The 20,974-nt window shown below is 45.9% G+C and overlaps 1 protein-coding gene across 6 annotated transcripts in view; it reads right to left on the bottom strand.

Moving 5' to 3' along the window:
• Window positions 1-1,538: 1,538 nt before the first annotated feature.
• nlgn2a (neuroligin 2a) overlaps window positions 1,539-20,974 on the bottom strand; it is a 102,111-nt gene continuing 82,675 nt past the window's right edge. For all 6 annotated transcript variants that reach the window (XM_041964656.1, XM_041964657.1, XM_041964661.1 and 3 more), the window contains 5 exons: window positions 9,244-9,429; window positions 5,454-5,719; window positions 4,028-4,181; window positions 2,718-3,084; window positions 1,539-2,373 (listed from right to left, as the gene is read on the bottom strand). In XM_041964656.1, the coding sequence (XP_041820590.1) occupies window positions 1,539-2,373; window positions 2,718-3,084; window positions 4,028-4,181; window positions 5,454-5,719; window positions 9,244-9,429 (1,808 nt within the window). The remainder of the gene's footprint in view (window positions 2,374-2,717; window positions 3,085-4,027; window positions 4,182-5,453; window positions 5,720-9,243; window positions 9,430-20,974) is intronic.

Below are 20,974 nucleotides of genomic sequence, written 5' to 3'. Positions count from 1 at the left end.
TACCTATGCCCATGTGAAGCAGTTCTGATATCGCACACACACATATACAGACAAACACACACACAGACACACTCTTTCTTTCACAGGCAAACATCAAACAGAATATGCATGTGCTGGAAATAGGGGTGCAGACAGGAGAAGGAAGGAAGGTGTACGTAAAGAGCAAAGGCTGCCTGTCTCTGCTTTGTTTCTCACCCTCACTGAAATACAAAAATAACTCTGTACAGGCAAGCTACAACAACAGATTCGGTACCTGACGTACCCCGAGAAAACAATCATCTCCATACAGATGGAAAGACAGTGGCCACTGTAGGATGATGGGCTTGCTGTTGGCGTGCTGCATTGCCTGGTTGGAGAAGTACGCCTACGTAACCTCGTGAAGGAGAGAATGAATGGAAGAGGATGTTCACAGTTGTTTGACCCCAACAACTTCTGAGATTTCAACGACTTTTTCAATAAATGGGTGATGGTTGGTGAAAAGGATTTGTTGGGTTCCCACAAGGTTTTCTGTGATGCTCTTGTTCTGTGCGGTAAAACAAAAAAACTAAATATCCAGAGTAGACCGATATGATTTGATTAGATTTGGGAAACGTGCATTGACAGATACAGTGTCCATTCCCCCGTCATCATCTTTAAAAATAATTCATGCATAGATCCCCACTGAGAAAACCCATTTATATACTTTCTGCTTTGTACACATTTATATATAACTATATATAATATCATTTCTCTATATCTATATTTTAAGCAAAAAATTCTTTCCACAAAAAACAACAATTAAACAAATGCTTGAAAAAAAGAAACATAAGATGAAAGAAAGAAAAATAAAACACAATCGAGGGCCAGTTTGGCACTTTGTCATGAGAACACACAGCTGTTAATTGACAGTAAATAGGAATACTCTAGAATTTTCTTTACTTTTTTTTCTCCCTCGATGAGAAAGCAAACACAGCAGTACATACTTGGCACCAAGAATGCTGGTAGAATGAAAGATATCAGTGTTTTCATCGCTATACTATTACTGTATGCACTCTATGCCCCCGCCTGTGCTCGCTAGTTTAGGAATCCTTAGAGCAAAGGGAGAGAATCACATGTCGAATGAGAGGACCAAAGCAGGGATAAGACACAGATGTAGAAAAGAGAACGATATATGCACATAACACACCAGGGAGAGAAAAAAGAGAAGACACCAAGTAAAAAAGGGAAAACAGCAAGGGGCAAAAAGAATTCATCCCTTTGACAAATGTCAGGGGTTTTCGTCTGGAAACAGCAGACCTTCTTTGAGAACAGTATCTTTGAAAGATCTAAATCACCCTCAAACTGATCATCTGCTGCCGTGCAGTTCAGTTGCTTCTCCACACGCCACCAGTGGAGCTGCTAAGTTTGACAGCACACGATGGAGAAGGTGGAGCTGTTTTTGGAGAAACGAGAGAATAAGAGAACAGAACAAAGGCCCAAATCCAGAGGCCTCCCTTCTAGATCAGTGGCAGAGCCAGTCCTCCTGGTCTTTAGGTGGCACTGTGTCGGGCCAGTCCCTACTATACCCTGGTGGTGGAGTGGGGATGGGGCAGGGTGTTGTTGTGGCCGGTGGAGGGGAAGGTGTTGAAGGCATGAAGAGGCTGCATGCTGGTGATAGTACTGGGGATCATGGTGATGGTGTTTGGTGTCATCAGCGGCACGTCATCGGGGGCACGGCGCAGCGCCAGTGTGTAGTCAGGTGGGCAGGCGGGCCGTAGGATGTCATGGGGCCGGAGCGGCTCCATGTCGTGGTGAGCGTCGTGCTCCGAGTGCTTCATCTGCAGGGACATGATCTCCTCCTCCTGGCTGTGAGCCAGGTCGTTGGCGGGTCCGCCCCGCTGAGGAGACAGCCGGTGGCGTCGCATCTCGTGCCGCTTGTCACGCTTGTAGTAAAGGGCGGCAAAGGCCAGGATGTTGAGGAAGAGGAGCGACGCCCCTACAGCAACTGTTACGCTCAGCTCAGTGGAGTAGTCACGGGTGTCTCCAGGGAAGAGGTCCTGGCGTGGACGCTCCGAACCCTCGGGCTCCGGATCAGAGGAAAAGGTAGGGTAAGGGGGACGAGTGGTCCGAGGAACAGGTGTTCTGGGCCAGGGCCTGTGGCTTCCTGGGCCAGGGCCTGGCGGAGAGCGGGTAGTGGTGGGGAAGAGCTCTTCATGCAAACTATGGAGGTGGGGTACTAGTTCCAACCAGAAGGCCACCTTGTTGGCCCTGTAGTTGTCTCTAACACGAGGTTTTAAGCCAATGTGGAGGTACTGCTTGTCCTTTGAGTTGAACTTGGTCCAGATGACCTCTTCAAAGCGGTTGGGCTTGGTGTGAATGAATTTGGTGTCCTGAGGGACTGGCAGATTGGGGTCCCTAGTGGGGGACAGAGGGGACATCTCAGTTTTTGGTTTCAATTCAATGTTTTAATCAATATGTTTCAAAGATTTCAATGAGTTGACATCTGAACACTGAATACACCCATGTGTTCCAAGCTTTTATTTATGAACTTAAAGCAAAGTGAGACAGAGCACTAAACGTTCTAACAACATCTGGTTAGCGAGATCAGCCCTAACCATAACCATAACCTCTTATTAACAGGGAAGCTAAACCTTCAGAAAGCCACTTCAAACTCTGACACTGCACTAGCTGATTAAACCTGCAGTTGCACCACAGAGCAAAAAGAGATTGAATGAAAAAAAATCATCAGGAAGGCCTACCCAGTCTTGGCGAAGTTGGTCCAATAAGTCATGACCACAGCGCTCAACATCACATCATTCTTCGAGAAGTTGCAAGGGAACAGGTCTGTGGCACCGATCATGGGCACGCCAAACACATACGGTATCTCATCTCCATGGGCGGCATCGGCCCATTCGGGTCGTGTCTCGGTCTGGCAGTGGTGGTAGAACGTGTAAAAGTAAACCGGGGACTGAAACTCGGCGTGGAGTTTAGCGGTGGCCACTGCCGGCGCCACCCACTGATGGTCTGTAAACAGAGCTAAGAGGGTCTTCCTTCGCATGTCGCCATTGTCCCTGTCTGCCCAGTCTGTGTACATGAATTTAATGGTCTCCCTCAGGATGTCTTTGCCTGGAGGACAAGACGCGGGAGGGGAGAGATGACAAGAAGACAGGGGAAAAAGGATAAAGGGAAAAAAGAGAAAATAGTAATAAGTTAAAGGGAAGTAAAGACAGGGACAGAACATTTCGAAGAGATGAGAGTGGTCAAGAGATGTGAAACGGAGGGAGGCGGAAGATCAGAGTGTACGTTGCTAAGATGAACCGGAATAACAGCGATAAAAAAAATGAAAGAGGCATCTGTGTTTGTATGTGTGAGAAGCACACCGAAAGGACAGACTGAGCAACGCAAAGGGCAAATGAGAGAATATGCCTCTCAGAGAGCAGAATGAGTGACAGGCACTCGAGAGGGAGCGTGACTGCATTATCCAAATGTGTCTGTATTTTGACTGTGGCCCGCTGTGAGGGGTTTGCAGGCTGATCTGTTAGGAACAACAGCACTGTGATTGGGAGCTGGCTGCCTGGGGGATGATGAGAGGCAGCATTAGTGCCCAACAGAGCCTCAAAGGCCAAAGCACAGACCCACCACGGTGAAAGATAATCTCAATGATAGGCAATCTCTTTAGTATGCCTGTCTTGGTTGATACATTTTGCTGGGCTCACATTTTATCCCTTTTCTCTTTCTGTGCTCTTTATGCAGAAATATATGGTGAAGGAGCATATGATAATGCCTGTAGTGTGTAGTGTCATATCAAGCTCAGATATAGCTTTTACATACATATTCATCATACTGATGTATAGGTCATTATTGCATTGTGATAATAGTGTATGCTGTTTATTTATATTTCGACAAATTTCCTTTCATGTCAGTCTTGTGGACCCATCTAATGGATTTTCTCTTTTTTACACACATACAACCATGAGTCACTGCACAGTTCTGTTACCTGAGAGGCAGTAGAGGAGGTAATATGGAGGACTCTAAAGCCTGAACGGATTATAATGTTGGCATTCCTCACCTTCAGGGTAGCCATAGAGGTTGTCGACAAAGTTAGAGATGGTGTAGTCGAATGCTGCAGCTGAGATGCCGTCATTATCCTCGCTGTCGTCCACAAACTTCAGACCCTCTCCCTGATTCACTCCTATGAGGATGTCATAGTTGAGGAACTCCCCCTGGTGGTGTAATAGGGGAAGAACACGTTGAGTGCTGAAATTGTATTCAAAGAGCAGGGTTTTCAGTCTAACTTGTTACCAATGTAAAATCACCAAAATCATGCTGCTCAGGGAAATTTTGTTTTGTGTTTTGTTCATATTTTGTACCTGATATTTTTGCCAAGAAATGTAAATCTGCAGGGTGTCATTTCTTTATACTACAAGCTCAGTTAGAGATATGCTATGTTATTATCAAATACATCAGATTTGCTCTTTCATCAAAGGTAAGCTCTACAAAAACACCTGTAAGCAACTTTCAGCGCTGATCTTGTGTAGTTTTTCGAGTCTACAGTGTCAATTAATGCCCAACAAGAGCTCAATTAAAGGCTTTGGGATGTGGCTAATTTGTCCCATCAAATCAGCAAGGAACCATTTGATGCTCAACTCTGATTATTTCTTACAGATTGTGAATTGTTTTGGGGGTTTAATAAGAGAGTCTGGTACTCTAACAACAAAGTAGCTGCAAACCTCCCACTTCTTGCATTCCTCAGCATCTCTAATACACAGAATGTCATTGGATAAATTGCAGTTTTCATTCAATTTGTCTCATTTTTTCCCCTTTAAAGATCCGTGTTATTTCATAAAGTGACTTTCAACTTACTTTCAGCTGTGAGTCATAACAGACCCAATGTGTGAAAGCAATATTAAGTCAGTGACAGTATTTTACAGTCAGGAAAAACTGAATCATGTGCAAATAATGTTACATGACTTGTGGCCGCAGTGTGTTATAGTCAAAGGTAGTGGTTCCCAAACCTGAGTAAAGAAGGATGTTTGTTTTTTTGGACAACTTTTTAACTTTCTTTGTTTTTGTGAAATACTGCATAGGTTCGCCTCTTTGGGCTTCTTACAACTATTTCAGTGAAGTTGAGAAGAGAAAATCACTCTTTGATTGAACTTCACTGCATTTATACAGCTTTTTGAATGTATGGGACCACAAGAGAAGAAGGTTGTGAACCATGGGACTAAAATATACCATAGAGGCAATGTACACCACCAACGCTGCAGCTGTTTTTCACTGTGTCACAGCATTAAAAGGTGTAAGTTCGCACCAGCTGGCGAACGTCACTGCCTGACTCCAATTCTGTGCAAAGGTCACACTCACACCTACTGCAGCAAGTTCACCGTGTTCTCCTCCCCATGTCATCACAGCTCAAGACACCCTACTTGTGCGATGCAAACCCAGGAAGGGCCATGTCTGCAGTGCCACCTTTAAGACTGGTGCCAGACTCTCACCTGCTGCATGAGGATCTCAGGATCGTCAGGCACCACGTCTCCATCCACCACGGGGCCAAAAGCAATGTGGTAGCGAGCCGGCTGGATGTCCTGGTCCACCAGCTCCCTGAAGTTCTTGCGCCTCAGGCAGTCAACCAGGTCGGCTGTCTCCGTGTAGGTGCAGCCCACCTTTCGGGCCAGGATCTTGGTGTACTTGAGGGGCTGGTAGTTCACAGACCAGCTGGATATGGCAGTTCCACTCTGGGCTATGGCCCTGTGGAACAGACCTGCAAGAGCAGATGGAAAAGATGCAGTATTTATATTAATGTACTAGGAGATAAATTTGGCTTTAACATGCTAAAAACATCGTAAAATGTTGGTGATCTCACTAAATGTCACATGTATTTCACACAATTTTTTGGCATTTTTGCAGGCAGGATGGAGCTCTGTGAAGGGGGATAGGACAGGATGCAGAAAGACAAATTGAAATGTAAATTACTATTGAAAAACTACCATTTTTAATCTAACTTTCTAATCTCAGGAATCACATGGCAGAGTCTCAAAGTACTATCTTTTTAATCTCAAGGGAGCAAGGCTGGCAGACACAGGATGGGACTACAGACCCAAAGCACGAGCTGCGGCGCCGTAGCTGGAAAAAAAAAAAAAAACGAAGAGAGGAAAGGCGGCATGGGAATGAGCTCATCTGAGAGGTCCAAAGAGGCATTTTCCTCTGTCCTGTGCTGGCTGTTTCTTCTCTCAGACTCTCTAGCCGTGCGCCCCCCCGTCTCCTTAGCTCTGCCTGTCCTGTGCTGTTTGAACCACTCAAGTGGCTCGTTAAGGGGCTGCCTGCCTCACTCGCTTCCTCTCGCGCTCCTTTTTTCTTTCTCTTCCCTCTCCTGGGCTGAAGATCGGTCAGTTAATTATTAAGCAGAGCCGCAGAGCCCCCTTTCCCTGGGAAATCAATTACAGTACGAAGTAGATTGGAAACAGCTATACACATACCTGTGCTGAGAGAGACAGAGGGGGAGAGACAGACAGAGATGTGGGTGTTATTTCATACATCTTCAAAATCAGTTTTTTGTCACTCCCTAAGTGCCTCTTGACCTTCATCCCTATATTTGGCTAATTCTCTTTTCCTTTTACGTTAAACACTTTTAAAAGGATGTTGTGGATACTGTGTTCCCCTCTACATCTCCCGCACTTCATCATATCAGTATCGCTCACAGCCCCTCCCTCCATCCTGCCTGCAACTTCCATCCAGCCATCCATCCTGTACGTCTCTGCTGTCGCGCTTGATTTGTGACGCTGTGTTGTTGACATGATTGGTGTCCCTTAAGGGCGGGGATGACAGACTCCTTACCTGGCATCCCTGGCGGGGGGAAGAAGCGGGAGTATGACAGACAGGTGGCGTCTAGAGGGCTGATGTTACACCGTTAGATGCTGATGAAGACGAGGACGATGACGACGATGGGGTGATGACAAAGGGGAGGCATGAGAATGGACAGGTGGCAGTGTGAGGGGGGGTTGGTTGTCAGCAACAGGAGACACAGGGTTAATACAGGCTTTCCCCACCGTTAGGGTCCCTCTGCTGCTTAAGTGGGGCTCCCCTGAAAAATTAATGGTTAAACTACAATGACTTTCGATAGCAGTGGTTGCAATCTAAAAATAAACAAACATGTCTGTACATTAACTGCTGACCTGGGAGGTAATTAGCTTAGCTTAGCATAAAGACAGGCAGCAGATAGTCTGGCCCTCTTGAAATTCAAAAACTGTTGCTGGGCATCACAGAACACCCGTGTCGGTCAGTGCGATGATACTTTGAGACAGACATCAGGTATGATGCCAGACAAAGTCTAAATATACTATTCCTTTTCATTTTATAGTGATATTGGTGCGTTTAAGGTATTGCTTGACACTATTTAGCAAGTAGGGTCTATCTATGCTTGAACTATTGTTTGAAATGTGCCAACGAGCATTGACGCCTTCTGCTGGTAATCAGCTGAATATGGTCGGGTCCTTGTGTCCCATCCAGTGAACTTAAAAGAACAGTCCCAACGCACCGAAGCAGTTTTACTGGTGTCTCATGAGCTGCTTAGCTACTGTAACACCTTAGCGTGCTCTTTGCTCTCTCTCTCTTTATATTTTACTCTGCTGGATTGTTGCAGGGTTAGGGTTGGATAAACTGCTGTTAGAAGAAACAGTTAGAGCATGTTAATTAGAAATGTGGTCAGCACATTTTTGAGCTTTGGAGAAAGCCAGGGGTGCCATTTACCTCTGCTTCCAGTCTTTATGATAAGCTGGGCTAACCATCCTGACTCTGGCTCAACTTTGCATTCAACATAATTACATTACAATTACATGCTTTGCATTCATTACACAAGTCATAAGCATATAACCACTGTTATCAGGATATAAGCATGTAACAACTAGGGTCCTGGGAGGTTTATAAGGGCTAAGTGGGTCACCTGCCACTAATGGAGAGAAGGATGGGCATGCCTGTGTTGATATGGAGGGTTAACAGAGGCTGTGTTAAACGGACACGGTGACACAGTGCACAGATGCTCACTCAAATGTTGACAACACACATTTGTTCTCATGGCACTATGCAGACACAATGAGTCAAAGTTCAAAGTCAGACCTCTGCTTGGTGCTTCTGACACACACACACACACACACACACACACACACACACACACACACACACACACAGAGCGGTGATTGAAACAGGTGTGTAGATGTGCGAACATGCTCTCTCTAATGTTAATTTCTTTTCACCCACCAGGTCTTCCCTGTTTCTGTCCTGTGCAGTTTGTGTGTGCGAGACGCAAAATGAATAGAGGAGAGAAATACTGAGGCAGAGTCCTCGAGCAGCGTAGAGAACAGAGAGGTTACGATTGGAGGGGGACAGCTTCAAGAACAGCATGATCAAAGGCAGCGAGTGCGTGACCATTTGGCTGCGGGTCGTCTGCCACAATGATCTCAGTTCAGATCAAAGTCGATTGGTCTGTAGGCCTCTCTCTTTTGGTGGTGCAATGTTAACACTTAGCCCTCGGGGTGTGTTATTGGTAATGGGGTGCATGAGGTCAGATGGATGTAGGTTTTCGGCGGAGCGAGAGCTTGTCTACTGCAGAGCCAGGAGCGTTGGCCAAGTCAAGTAATGTGGGGTAATGTTGGAGCTCCAGTGTCATTTATCCTCCAAAGACATGAGCGACATAGCCTGGATCAAACCTGGACTCGCTCATTAGCCACATGACTGCTTAAATTCCTCAGTTCACAGGACAAGCAGTGTTTTCCTTTGAGGATAGAGGAGTCGAGCGAACATCACAGACCTTAATTTTCTGGGCTGGATGCTGCCAGCGGAGTTTCCATCTGACCACATGGGTATAGCAGGACATTGCTGCTATGATTACATTTATAATAAATAATATAAAATAGATAATAAATTTACTGATTATAACACAAGTAATTCCAGCAACACATACAGGCACATACATTTTTTTTTTTAAACTTCGAGGCTATTTTTTCAGAGGAGTACAGAGGACTGATAAAGAGCTTCATCACATGGTGCAGCAAAAATCAAATTTAAAAAGTTCCCTCAAGGCGTTCTCGAGATGATGCATTCATGAGAATGGGACATGCGCATGTACATAAACACAGCCAGACGGACGGACGACCTGAAAACATGGTGCCTCTGGCCATGGCGGCTGCTGGCACGGAGGCATAAAAAGCAAGTGAGTGGTGAGGTGACAAATACAGAAAAAATGGATGCTGCACCAAGAAAAAACAAAACAATGCAACAATCTTCAGTTACCCTCCGAGTGGTGTGAGAGGATGAGGAGGTTGACGCAAGACGCCCCAGCTCCAGAACCGAAGATGGTGATCCTCTCTGGGTCTCCGCCGAAGTGGCCAATGTTCTCGTTGAGCCAGCGCAGGGCCTGAATCTGGTCCAGCAGGCCATAGTTACCCTTAGCGGACTGATCACCGGTACTGAGGAAGCCTGGGTATTTGCACAAACATGGATGTAGGAGGAAGGAGAAGGGGGGAGGGATAAGGACAGGTGGGAAAAGAGAGAAAGGAAATGAGGATATAGAGGAGGAAGGGATGCAGGGAGGAGAGGAGGATAAAGAGACAGGAGAGAGATGAGATGACGTTAGTATCAGTACCTTTAGTATTTAGCACCTGTCAGGCAAATGTTCCTGTCTTTGGCCTGTAAATCAGCGTCTGACTGAGAGGAAATTGCACGACTGCAGAGCACAAGCGTGCGTGTGTGTGCGAGTGTGTGTGCGAGTGTGTGTGTGCGACACCATCATTCATCAGCAAAGAGTGACAGACGGTACGCGGAGAAAGCAAGAGGAGAGAGGGACGAAATTGCTTTTCCAGCTCCTCTTTTCATGACCTTTACTCTGTCTAATGGCGTTGAGCAGGGACTTCTACACAGAGCCGCTTACAGCACTCTAAGAAATATAGGTGACCCTAATCTGAATCACACCCGTAGCTGCATTACAAGTGATGACACATCGTGCTTGGAATTTACAATTGTACAATGTTTTTCTTTTTTTTGGGACCAACAACTGTCCTTCATGAACACTGTTACCGATGTGAAACAGACGAAATGATGGTGACAGGAAATGCTGTTTGCACATCAAACTTCTGTTGTGGAATAATAAAGTACTGAAGAGTCCTCAAAGCTTCTCTGTAAGACAGTCGTTCATTCATCAGAGCATTGTAATAATAGCTCACCCTTTCTGTTGTGAGCTGACATTTGCCTCCCATGATTACTGTTGAGCATCTTCGATTGTTCCACCAAAGACCTAAATCTTTTCTATTTAAGTACCCATTAACTCACAGCCTCTCAGATCCTAATGGGACTCCTAATTAGAGCTTTATTAAAGGCAGGTGCACAGGAAAGGTCATCCATTAAGCCTATACAGTAGAGGTTAAACACTTACATATAGCTAGACGCTGGGATCCATTGTGAGTCTGCGTGCTTGAGAAAAGATACAGAAATTGAAAGTTGAATATAAATAAACAAACCTTAACTACACAAGGAAAATTATATAAACACAAAAAAGGGGGCGGCGATTCATTGCCAGTTAATTGAAACTGGCCTATGGCGAGAAATGGAATGCAAAAGTTGCTTTGGGGATATGGTCTGAGCACATATTTCCACTGAATTCACAGAACAGACCACTGTCTGCCTGTAATATGCTGCACTCAGGTTTAGGACTTATACCGACTCAAGTTCACAGCATTATTCATTCTTTTCTATCTTCATCCTGCAAGCGCAACCGAAATCAATCAATAATTATCGCCTCAAATGATCCATAAAAACAAAAGGGATGGAAGCACGTCATCAGTGAGCCTGTCCCTGGCTTTTGCTCTGCTCTTTAAGCACCACAAACCCACAAATAAGCTGCGTGTTTAGGTGCATTAATTAAGCCAAGCTCAAACAAGAAGCGAATAAGCTGCCTAATGCCCTGCTGTAATCACAAAGGTATATTAAACATAACCAATTATGCTTATGAGGTCATTAACCGAGCTAATTAATGCAATACATAGCCATACTTCCACATCAGCGCAGTTTCTTGCACAAAGTATGGGAGCAGTGTTTATGTGGTGCAGATATTTAAATGTGTAAAAAAGTTTTCCATCACTTTTGTGCAAATGCGTGAAGTAAAATCATCTGTATGTTTTGCTCTTCAGTTTTTAATCTTACAAAAATGCGCAGTGTTGGTCGGACATCAAAATGCCAGATCGGCAGCGCACGGAGCCAGCAGACAGCCTGATGTTAACTCGTTACAGCCAAAGCCGGTGTCTTTTCTGCACCTTCACGCTGCGTCCATCTGACTGCGAGTCAGTGTACGACAGCGGGCCCGTCCTCCCATTCTCTATAATCTGATAAAAGGCCTGAAAAAACAGAGGAGCCGCTTAGAACGCCGCAATGCCAGATGAAAGCGCGGCTCTGCATGAATAGCCTTTAAAATGGCTGTGGTAAGGAACGGTGGTTGGAGGGGGTGAGAGAGAGAGAGAGAGAGAGAGTAAAGGAAAAGGAGGGAAGGATAGTGGGTGTTCTGTGAGTCCCGGATAGAGGCACAGTGTTTCATCCTGCCTCCAAGACACCAGGGGTTGGCACACACACACACACAGATATATACACACTCACAGGGACACTGATCAAAGGCTGACACTACAGAGAAGAGTGCCTCCTTTTCTCTCCATCTCCCTCTCTCTTCTACACTCACACAGCACATATAGGCGTGAGCAGACAAAGACAGGAAATAATCATGCAAATATGTACAGTGCGCACTCTCATCCCTTCTCTCCCCATCGCACGTGTTAACAGGGCACACATGCGCGCGCACAAAGCCCGCGTATAATCACGCAAACATGCTAGCGCCCACACGGGCACGGCGCACGACCATTTTTTCTGTGCATTTTGAGCGAACACACAAACTCTTTTGTGCGTCTATCCTTCACTCACAATGAAGCAGCAATGAGCCTTTCATGTGCCATCAGAGAGCTGCGAGATAATGCTTACAGAACCCGACGCAGGCTTTCTGTGTGCATGCAGCCATACGTATCTTAATGATCTGTGTGTGTACGCGGGGGTGCATGCATCTGTGACTGTGCGTGGAGCCATACATGTGATTAGGATTTGTGTGTGGCTGACAAACAGCGCCTCTAACACACTATATCCCATGTGAATTCATTGTTAGAGGTTGACATGGGTGCCAGAGCTCTCTCAGAGTGGCTGTGTGTGTGTGTGTGTGTGTGTGTGTGTGTGTGTGTGTGTGTGTGTGCGTGCGCTCCTGGCAGCATCGTCATTATTGTCTATCAGAGGAGTGTGTGCGTCCTCCAGAGACACGAACAGATGTGGGCGGCTCGAAGCATCTGAATAATGTATAGGACACACACATTTTCAACATGGCACACACATACGCTCCTCAGATTGTGCCCAGTTCTCTCGAAGGTGATGAAAGCCACCTGCCTGACAGACAGGCGGCGTGTTCCCGAGCAGCGTCTGAGACTATCAGTACAATTACAACAGCATACCTCACCGTTCACGCCGCTGCCGCCAAACCGGGCCGTGCCATCATCCTGCCACCACGCCAAACGCTTCGCCATTTCCAGAGGGTCACGCCGAATGACACAAGCGAGGGGACGATGGATATGAAAGTGGGAGAAAAGGGGAAATGAGAAGCCCCCCCCCCCTTCCTTTTTTTTCAGCAATCTTTAAAAGAGCCTTTTTTCCACAAACACCACTCTGGCTTAGACACAGCGATTGGCCTTGGGTGATTTGCTCCACTTCTCCCTCTTTCTTATTGTGCTCTTTCTCTCTCTAAAGTTGTTATTACTATTGCCTGGCTGTGACAACCAAATTATCTGGGAAATTATTCTGATTGTGTGCCTTCATACTGGGCAGGACCCCTCTCAGTGTGTGTGTGTGTGAGTGTGTGTGGGTGGATATGTCGAATGTAAAGCCTCTCCTGAGCTGAAAAACAATGGCATTTTGAGATGTGAACAAACAGCCGTATGAAGGTGAGACCTGTTTGGTGTCCGTGGCAGTCAGCACTTCTCCCTAATATCCTTCTCTCCTTGCCGTTTCCCATTTTCTGGTTTTTAAAAAATGACCGTCCTGCTCTTATTCCCTCTCCCTATCTTCCACATCTTCTTTTCATCTATTTCTTTCTGTGACAGTCGACTTTGACCTTGTGTTTAGCAGGGGAAACGGCGGCGTGTTATTGATGCTGTTATTTTTGCAATGTCCATTCAACGGTTTTTACATTCCCTAATTACCTCTTGATACAGGCCTCGTCATTTTCACTGTTAGCGGCGGGGTCCGCCATTGCCGCCACAGATTCGAAAGGGATTCCCAGGAAACACTGTACGCATGTAATCCAGCGTTACTACGTGTAATCGGTATTAGCCTCACTGCTTGATGTTCACTCTCCTAATGCTGTATTAGAACTGTATTAAGTTCCTGCTCCTGCCAACCCAACATTTCCTACTGCCGCTGTTTCACATTAAAAGCACTGAACTGGCGAAACATGGGATGGCTTTTATTGTGAAGCAGTCACAAAATAACTCTTCGTTAGTCACCATGATTAACTGAGTTTTTGTTTTTCAGACATAGTAGCTGTAAAATTGGTGCACGCTTCCTGTTACCACCAGCAACCACAAGTGTCGCCAAATCAACCAGGACAGCAGGAGAAAATGCTTATGTGTCAAAATCTGAATGGTCAAAGTTTTTGGACTATTTCTCTCTCTCTCTATCTCTTTCACTGCTTTTCCTGTTCATGGATGCTCCTTCATTCAGGCTTCATTCCTTTATCTCCCTGGTCCCCTGTGGTTCAATCCTTCCGCCTTCCAGGGATTGGTCTGGAGCTGAGGCTGCTAGCTTCTGAAGTCCTGTCCTGTGTGTTTGTGTGTGTGTGTGTGTGTGTGTGCGTTTGAAGGTTCGTGGGTGGACTCTCTTTCAAGCCTTGTCACTCTCCCTTTAAAGAAGTCGTCGGGCCAGTTTTGTGTGCGTGTGTGCGCGCATGCTCACATCAATACGTTCTGATGTCGTCTCAAGCTGTGCGTTGTCATACTGTACGCTCTGTTTGTGTGGCACGGCAACACAGAGATAAGGCAACGCCGAGAGAGAGGATGGATGTGTGTGTGTGTGTGTGTGTGTGTGTGTGTGTGTGTGTGTGCGGTTGGAGGCTGGTGTAAGCGAAACCAGGCCAGCTCCCAGCAGAGCACGGGCGCGCGTGCACAAGTGTTCAGAGCTGCGATCTGCACATGCATGTTTATGTGCACGTGTGTGCTTTGAAAGGAGGAGTGTGACTGCTCTTGTTTTTGTCAGAGGAACACACACACACTCGTGCAGAGAGGGAGGATGACAGACAGGAAGAAGGATGAGAGCGGCTGGCGGAGACAGGAGGGACAAACACAGTGAGAGGAAGTGAGATGATACATTGTCAGGTGTGTGTGTGTGTGTGTGTGTGTGTGTGTCCACAGGGACAAGAAGAAGGACCTGTATCTATTTCACTCTCCTTCTTTAACTAGAGTCTTTATAGAGTGGCTGTGTGTGTCTATCGATCAGGTTTTGTTGCCCTGTGAACACTTTTACAACCCCGAGGAACAATAGCTCACCGGCCGGATCACACACTCCCATCATGAGCCTTCTCATGTGTGTGTGTGTGCTCAGAATTGTAAATCCTTCACCTCCCCTGTCTCCTTTTTAGTATTTCCCTCATCTCCTCCTCAGCCTCCGTCCTTCCTTCCACTGTTGTTTATCCATCATTTGGCTCCCTTGGGTGCTGCTGTCCTGGGGGCTTCTATCCAGTCAGAGGGTAATGGCGGGTGAAATAGGGGTGCCATGGGCCAGATCGGACACAATGTATAGTGTGGGTGTGCGTGGACAGCACTTGTACAAAGCCACGGTAATTGTTTTAAGTCAGTGCTGTGATTGAAACCAACTGAAAGGAGTTAAATCCCCTCCTGTGATGCTTTTATAAGACGAGAGAGTTATTACTGCAGCATCTTACCCATAAGACTCAACACCATCAGCTTAGTCCACAAGCTAGAGGTCGTTACCGAGGTAGTGACACGGCACCGTGAATGTTGGTGCAAGTGAAAGCACGAGTGAAGATAATTCACCTTCAATGTGGATTTTGCCTCTATTATCTGCACCTTTCCCCAACAGCCCCTTAGGGCTCCAAGCTCTCGCTCACACTGCCTCCACCAGCAGCCAGCTCCGAACCTGTGTGCATATGATTTGGGCTGCTGGACTTCCATTAACAGCTGGATCTGGATTTGATTTAGAGATAACTGCCGGCAACGAGTCAGGTCTGGTGCTGAGCTGTGCAGGTGTCTTGGCTTGTTCAGGACTCAACAGCAACAAGCTGCCAGTATCTTTCTTTTTGTCTCCGTATCTAAATTTGATCCTTTTCAGGCCTAAAAACTGATTGAAATTGAAAATCATTTTTCCAAAAATGATTTAGTAGTTGTTGGAAAAGGTTGTGAACTAAGCACAAATGATTATGTGAAAGACCAGAAGTCAAAATAATAAAACATGTTTAGAAGCTCCATTTGTTTGCCACTTTAAAGTCCTGAAAAACATTTCTTTTTAGCTTCTTATTATAAGCGATGTGGTCCTACAATATCACAGTTTTCTTCCGATGTGAGTGTCATGCCAGATTAGCAGCAGTTAATCTTCATCTGTGGCTGCGTGTAGATCCCAGGTGTCCCATTAGCTCTGCGCCAGCCTCCCTCAAACACACTCTCACAGGGTGTAAAGTCAGCCTCACCCAAGGACATGACATGTGGCGTCATGACTAAGTCATTAAGAGCCTTTCCTGTAACCTGGAAAACAAACAAGCTGCGACCAACTTTCTACCACCAGCAGCATCCAATCCATGAGGGGGGTAAATTAACCAGAGCAGCTCCACACCACCAAAGCGAGGCCACCTACGCTTTGTGGCTGACGACAGCCAATGACCAGAAGTTCTTCCAGAGACTGCTACCACCACCCTAAGGCCTGATTTGATGCTCTAGTCTGCTTCTCTCAAAAAAAGTCTTCGTCATCGAGCTCACTGTGCCCTGGGAGGACTCAGTGGGTGAGGCTTATGAGCAAAAAACACCTACGCCATGCCCAGCTAGCTGCTGAAGCACAACATCACGGCTGGAACGCTGCAGCGTGCCGTGTGAAGGTGGGGTGCAGAGAATTCATGGCAGCATCCACCACCATATTGCTCAGAGACCTGCGAATCTGAGGCCAGAGCCTGCGCTTAGCCATCAAAGCTGCGCCGGAGGCAGCAGAGAGGAGCAGCCAGTGGCTCTGGATGAAGAGGCAAGACCCCTGCTGGGAAAGGACGACATAGTGGGGGGGCTGTTTATGGGATGCCAGAATTCAGCGTTGAGCCCTCCAGAGGCTACATGGGCTCACCAATGAAATGATAAGGAAGGAGGGCGCACACTTGAAAACCCCTCTGTGTCAACCTTTCATTATCATCTCTTCATCTGTGCTTTTACCATCAGCAGGAAGACTTTTTTTCTTTTTTGCTGTTTTGCTTACGTTACCAGTACCGCCAATCAAATCAGATCAACTCACATCCACACAGTCCAATTACAGTAGGTCAGCTGAGGTCTGGAGCGGTAAGCCTAGGATAAATAATACCTAAGAATGCTTGTCTTCCAAAGCTTCACTTTGATTGTTGTATGTTTCAATCTTCAATATCTCATATTGTTGAGTTCTCCGTGCCCCCAGTTTGCAACACACGTATTCTGTCAAAAAAAATAATCTAAAAGCATCCAATCCCAAGCTACAATAGCTCTAGTCAGAGGAGTGTCTAAAGCCAAAAAATCAAAAAAGTGCCAAAATCAGCTCCATAAAACCAGTATCTTGGTCCAACCCTGCAATAAACTGTTTATACGATGCTCCTGAGCAAAGATGGAGGGAAAAAAAAGAAAAGGTGGAGGGTGGAGGGGGGGAAACGGACGGAGGAAAACAAGTGCTAATGAATCCCCAAACTGCTGTCCATGCCTGCTCCAGCAGCAGCAGCGGCAGCTGTGTGGTGGTTAGGATTTACTGAGCAAAACTAACAAACAGCAAAAATGAATGGATAAACACTCATTGTGCATCTGCAGGGGTGCGTGAAAGTGGGTGTATGTGTGTCTCAGAGTGCGGGTCTTTCATTTGCAAGGTTATCTGCAGATGTCGGCCCGTGCACGTGCGTGAGTCTGACTGCGAACGCATGTGTGCGCCGCCGTCTTCGCCTTCCGCAGCCGCGAGTGGAATGAATGGTTGTTGTGTCTGTGCATCTCTGAAGCTAAAAGTAGACCTCTGCTATTCCACTACGCGCTGGCAAAATGCTGCAATACTTCAAACAGAGCTCACGCTGGGTTGGCCTAGATACTGTAACTCCTCCTCACGCAGCACTCCGTTTGCATGGCACTGAATATAGCCAGCATGGTGCAGTTTAGCTGAGCATGGGTTTTGTTCAGCTGGCACTGTTGCTTTGGCACCGCTTTATTTGACCATTTGCCATTGTTCATTACAAAAACCTCCTAACAATTCTCAGTTTGCGACTTAAAAAAACGTGATAATGAAGTGTGGCTCTATTTTGGTTAACCATCCTCTATGACGGTTCCGTTATAAATCTGTGTTTTTTAAAAGTTTTTCTTTACGTACTGCAGTGACAGGCCTGGCTAAACCAAACAGAAAGCGTCAGCCTTACAGGTTTCATATTAGAACACGTTCAGTGAAACAGGCTGCTCCATATCTGCTCCATTAGGAAGTGTTTGGGTTCATTATTCAGCTGCTAACCTCCCTGTCAACCCACAGGGTCGGCCTCACGCTGGGAGAGCGTCTGCGGCGCGATGCTCGTCTCTCTGCTGCATGATTGATACCAAACCTCAACTCCGCTAACGCACCACCTCAGTATATGCATCTTTCTGTCTCTCTCTCTCTCTCACGCACACACACACTCACAGTTTTCCCCTTCCATGGCGGCGTAATTAAAATATGCAAATAATATGATAAAATGCACTTCACTCTGATGGTGACAGCTATGTCAAATGCTTTCAGTATTGGAAGGTTGTTGTCAGATAAGGCACATCAAAGGTGTGGATGATATGGGATGTGTGGCTCTGTGTGTGTGGCAAAGACAAGTCTGAGCTTTATCTCCAGTGCATAAAGAAACCAACACACACGCACAGACGCGCAAACCTTTCGATTATTTTGACCTTCCACTTGCATGTATATTGGATAAACAATTCAAATAAACAGTGTTCTGTAGAAATTGTGCACATCTCTAACATTTGTGTGTTTTTCTGTTGAGCTGTGCGGGTCAGGATTTCAATGCTAAGTAGTTGTTTTGCTAAGTGCAAACTGTCGGTGAGGCAAAACTCTGACGGGGATCAGCTGAGCTGAAGGGGAAGCACAGCAGAGTACGCTCTCGTGTCGATGACGCCGTCCAAAGGAAACCACGATTTGAGATTTTTTTTCAGATGAACTGCAGAATCCCTTGGTCCTTTATGGGTGGAGAAAACTCTCCTACTTCTTGAGTGGAAAATGGACCATTTAAAAGACACTGTCACAAAGCTGAAAGCAGGTTTTTCTACCCATCAGCATCCATTTCACAGTTCAAATAATAAATGAATAAAAACAACAACAAAATGTTGTTAACAGTCACACATTCACAATCTTACCTAAGTACAAGTACAGAAGTATGATCAGCCAAATAATTATTACTGATGCATTAAGGAGCTGGTTAGAGCTAATGGACTTTATATACAGTATCTTGGGTAGTTTAATATTAAAATGTCCTATTAAATACCCTGATTATATGTTTTGTATGTGCAAAGTAAGTCATAACTGAAGCTGTCAAATAAAGTAGACGTATATAAAAATATCAAGTGGAAATATTCAAGTAAAGCACAAACACGTCTCATCTGTACTAATGTAAACGACCTCACAACAAAGTTACATTCCACCACCAAAAACTAAAAGCATACTTGGATTATGAAGTCGCCATCACAGTGACAGGACGACACATGGTTGATGACACAGAGTGGTGGAGTAGCCAGAGGCTACTGGCCCATCATCTACTATTTCAGAATGCAATAAAAGGCTAACAAATAACTGTGCTGACGGCTTTTTCTCTCTTCACACCATCACGTACAAATGGAAAACTCCGCTCTCGTTTGCGACGCCTGATAACACCGTTTGTCAGCCTTACTTTATTGTTCTGAATGCACGGGGGGACACCCTGAATGAAACTGCTATGAAGGAGAGGAAGGCCACACTCGTCGACAATATGATCAACTCGCAGAACTCGTCTGTCTTGTGAGGGAAACCCAGTCTGTGAAATCTGGAACGTGCCGCTTCCAACAGCAGGGCCCTGATTTATCAGCGGTCTGTATGAGGAGAACCAAAGTCACTCAGACCCAGACAATCTGCAGGCAGAGGCCACTTTCAAAATGTAGTTCCTGTTTAATGCTTCATCTGCCAAGCCCTCAAACCTGCAACCATGAGTCTCTGTAATAACAGGAAGTAGTAAAAAGACATTAGAAGTAGTTTAAGAACACTGCAGTTCATGCACTATGTAGATAAATCATTCTCTTAGCTCTGGTGATAACTGGGTTGTTAGCTGGATAGTTACCACGAGCAACAGTGGCCAGGGGCCGACACAAACGAAACTCATCTGCAGAGGATTCAAGGATAAACTAATAAAAGTGTCTTCGTGTCCTGCCAACAGACCACAATGGAAGGAACTGAACAATCTGCGGGGTGAACAGGCACAAAGGGAAAGCACCTGTCAGGCGGCGGTACGTCGTGTACCTTGATGGGCAGCGTGGATCTGTTCCTGCAATTTTCCACCACTCTCTCTCTGTAATCTGCTCTATCTGTCCCTCGCCGCCGCTCTTCTCTCCGATTCAGGCAGCGCCGCCCGGACAAGCCCGCGTATTAATGGAACTTTTATGTGTGTCCCAGCGCTGTGTACAGTACAGCGGTATCTCAGGGATTGTCCCTGAGCCGCTGACATCACAACTCTGGTAACAAGAGCGGAGTAGATTTCATCTCCTCTGCTCTTTCCTCAGCTCAGTGCCATCGTTCCTTCCTCCTCTCTGAGCCCGACTCAACTGTACGACCAGAAGAAGACTCACGGTGCAGAACGCGCCGATGCAAGCTTTCACTGGAAAATAAAGACGCCTTTGTCAAAACAGCGTCTCAAATCATTGAAAAGAGTTTAAAAACCTTCAGATCGCTGCCAAAGCGCAGCTCTTACAACACTGTAATTAGCTCAACTGATTGCCAGTTGCAGCTAGCTTTGCTGTTCACAGCGTGAACACATCTGGGATCACATTCTATTTAAAGTTGCTAACTGGTCCCATCTTTTAAAAAAGCTCTCCGCACTTTCTTTTGTTCCATTTCATATTTTATTTCATGTATCAATTCCTATTGGTCGTAATGGCTTAAATCTGTTTTACATATCATATATCTATTATTAGTTATTATTTTTGTGGTGTGCCAGCCGGTATTGTGCTTATTCAGATTTCTAAGTCAGATGACAGTCATGCACGATGGAGCCATGTATAATTCTGCTCATACACCCAAACATTTTCACCATATTACAATGAAATATGCTCAAATCTCCAAAATGATATGTATCTCTTGAATATGCAGAAGTTTCATTACTCTATAGGTGTGTGATTAACATCAGGCAGTCAGTCAGTGCACAAGATAGGAAAAGTCTAACTTGGCCAGAGCATCTCAGGTGACCTTCAATTTTGACTGTGCCTACAGCACAGCAGTCTGTGCTATCGGGCCCCGATGATATCTCTGGAAACTCTCAGATGCCTCCTTCATGTTTATGCTTCTCAGCCTACTGTAATCTTATTGGACATGCTCCAAAGGTCAGCAGCAAACGGGGTTTAGGCTCATCCTTTGAACTCGTGAGCGCAGTGAAGAGCTACACAACCCGAGCGGTGGGCCGCTCCGCTGCAAAACAATGGCTCAAGCCGGTGCAGAGATCTCGCACTATGTCTGCGTT

The sequence above is a fragment of the Chelmon rostratus genome, chromosome 23 (genome assembly GCF_017976325.1).
Source record: "Chelmon rostratus isolate fCheRos1 chromosome 23, fCheRos1.pri, whole genome shotgun sequence".
Lineage (NCBI taxonomy): Eukaryota > Metazoa > Chordata > Actinopteri > Chaetodontiformes > Chaetodontidae > Chelmon > Chelmon rostratus.
Note: the sequence above shows the minus strand (reverse complement) of the source record. Positions and strands in the feature narration are given on the sequence as shown.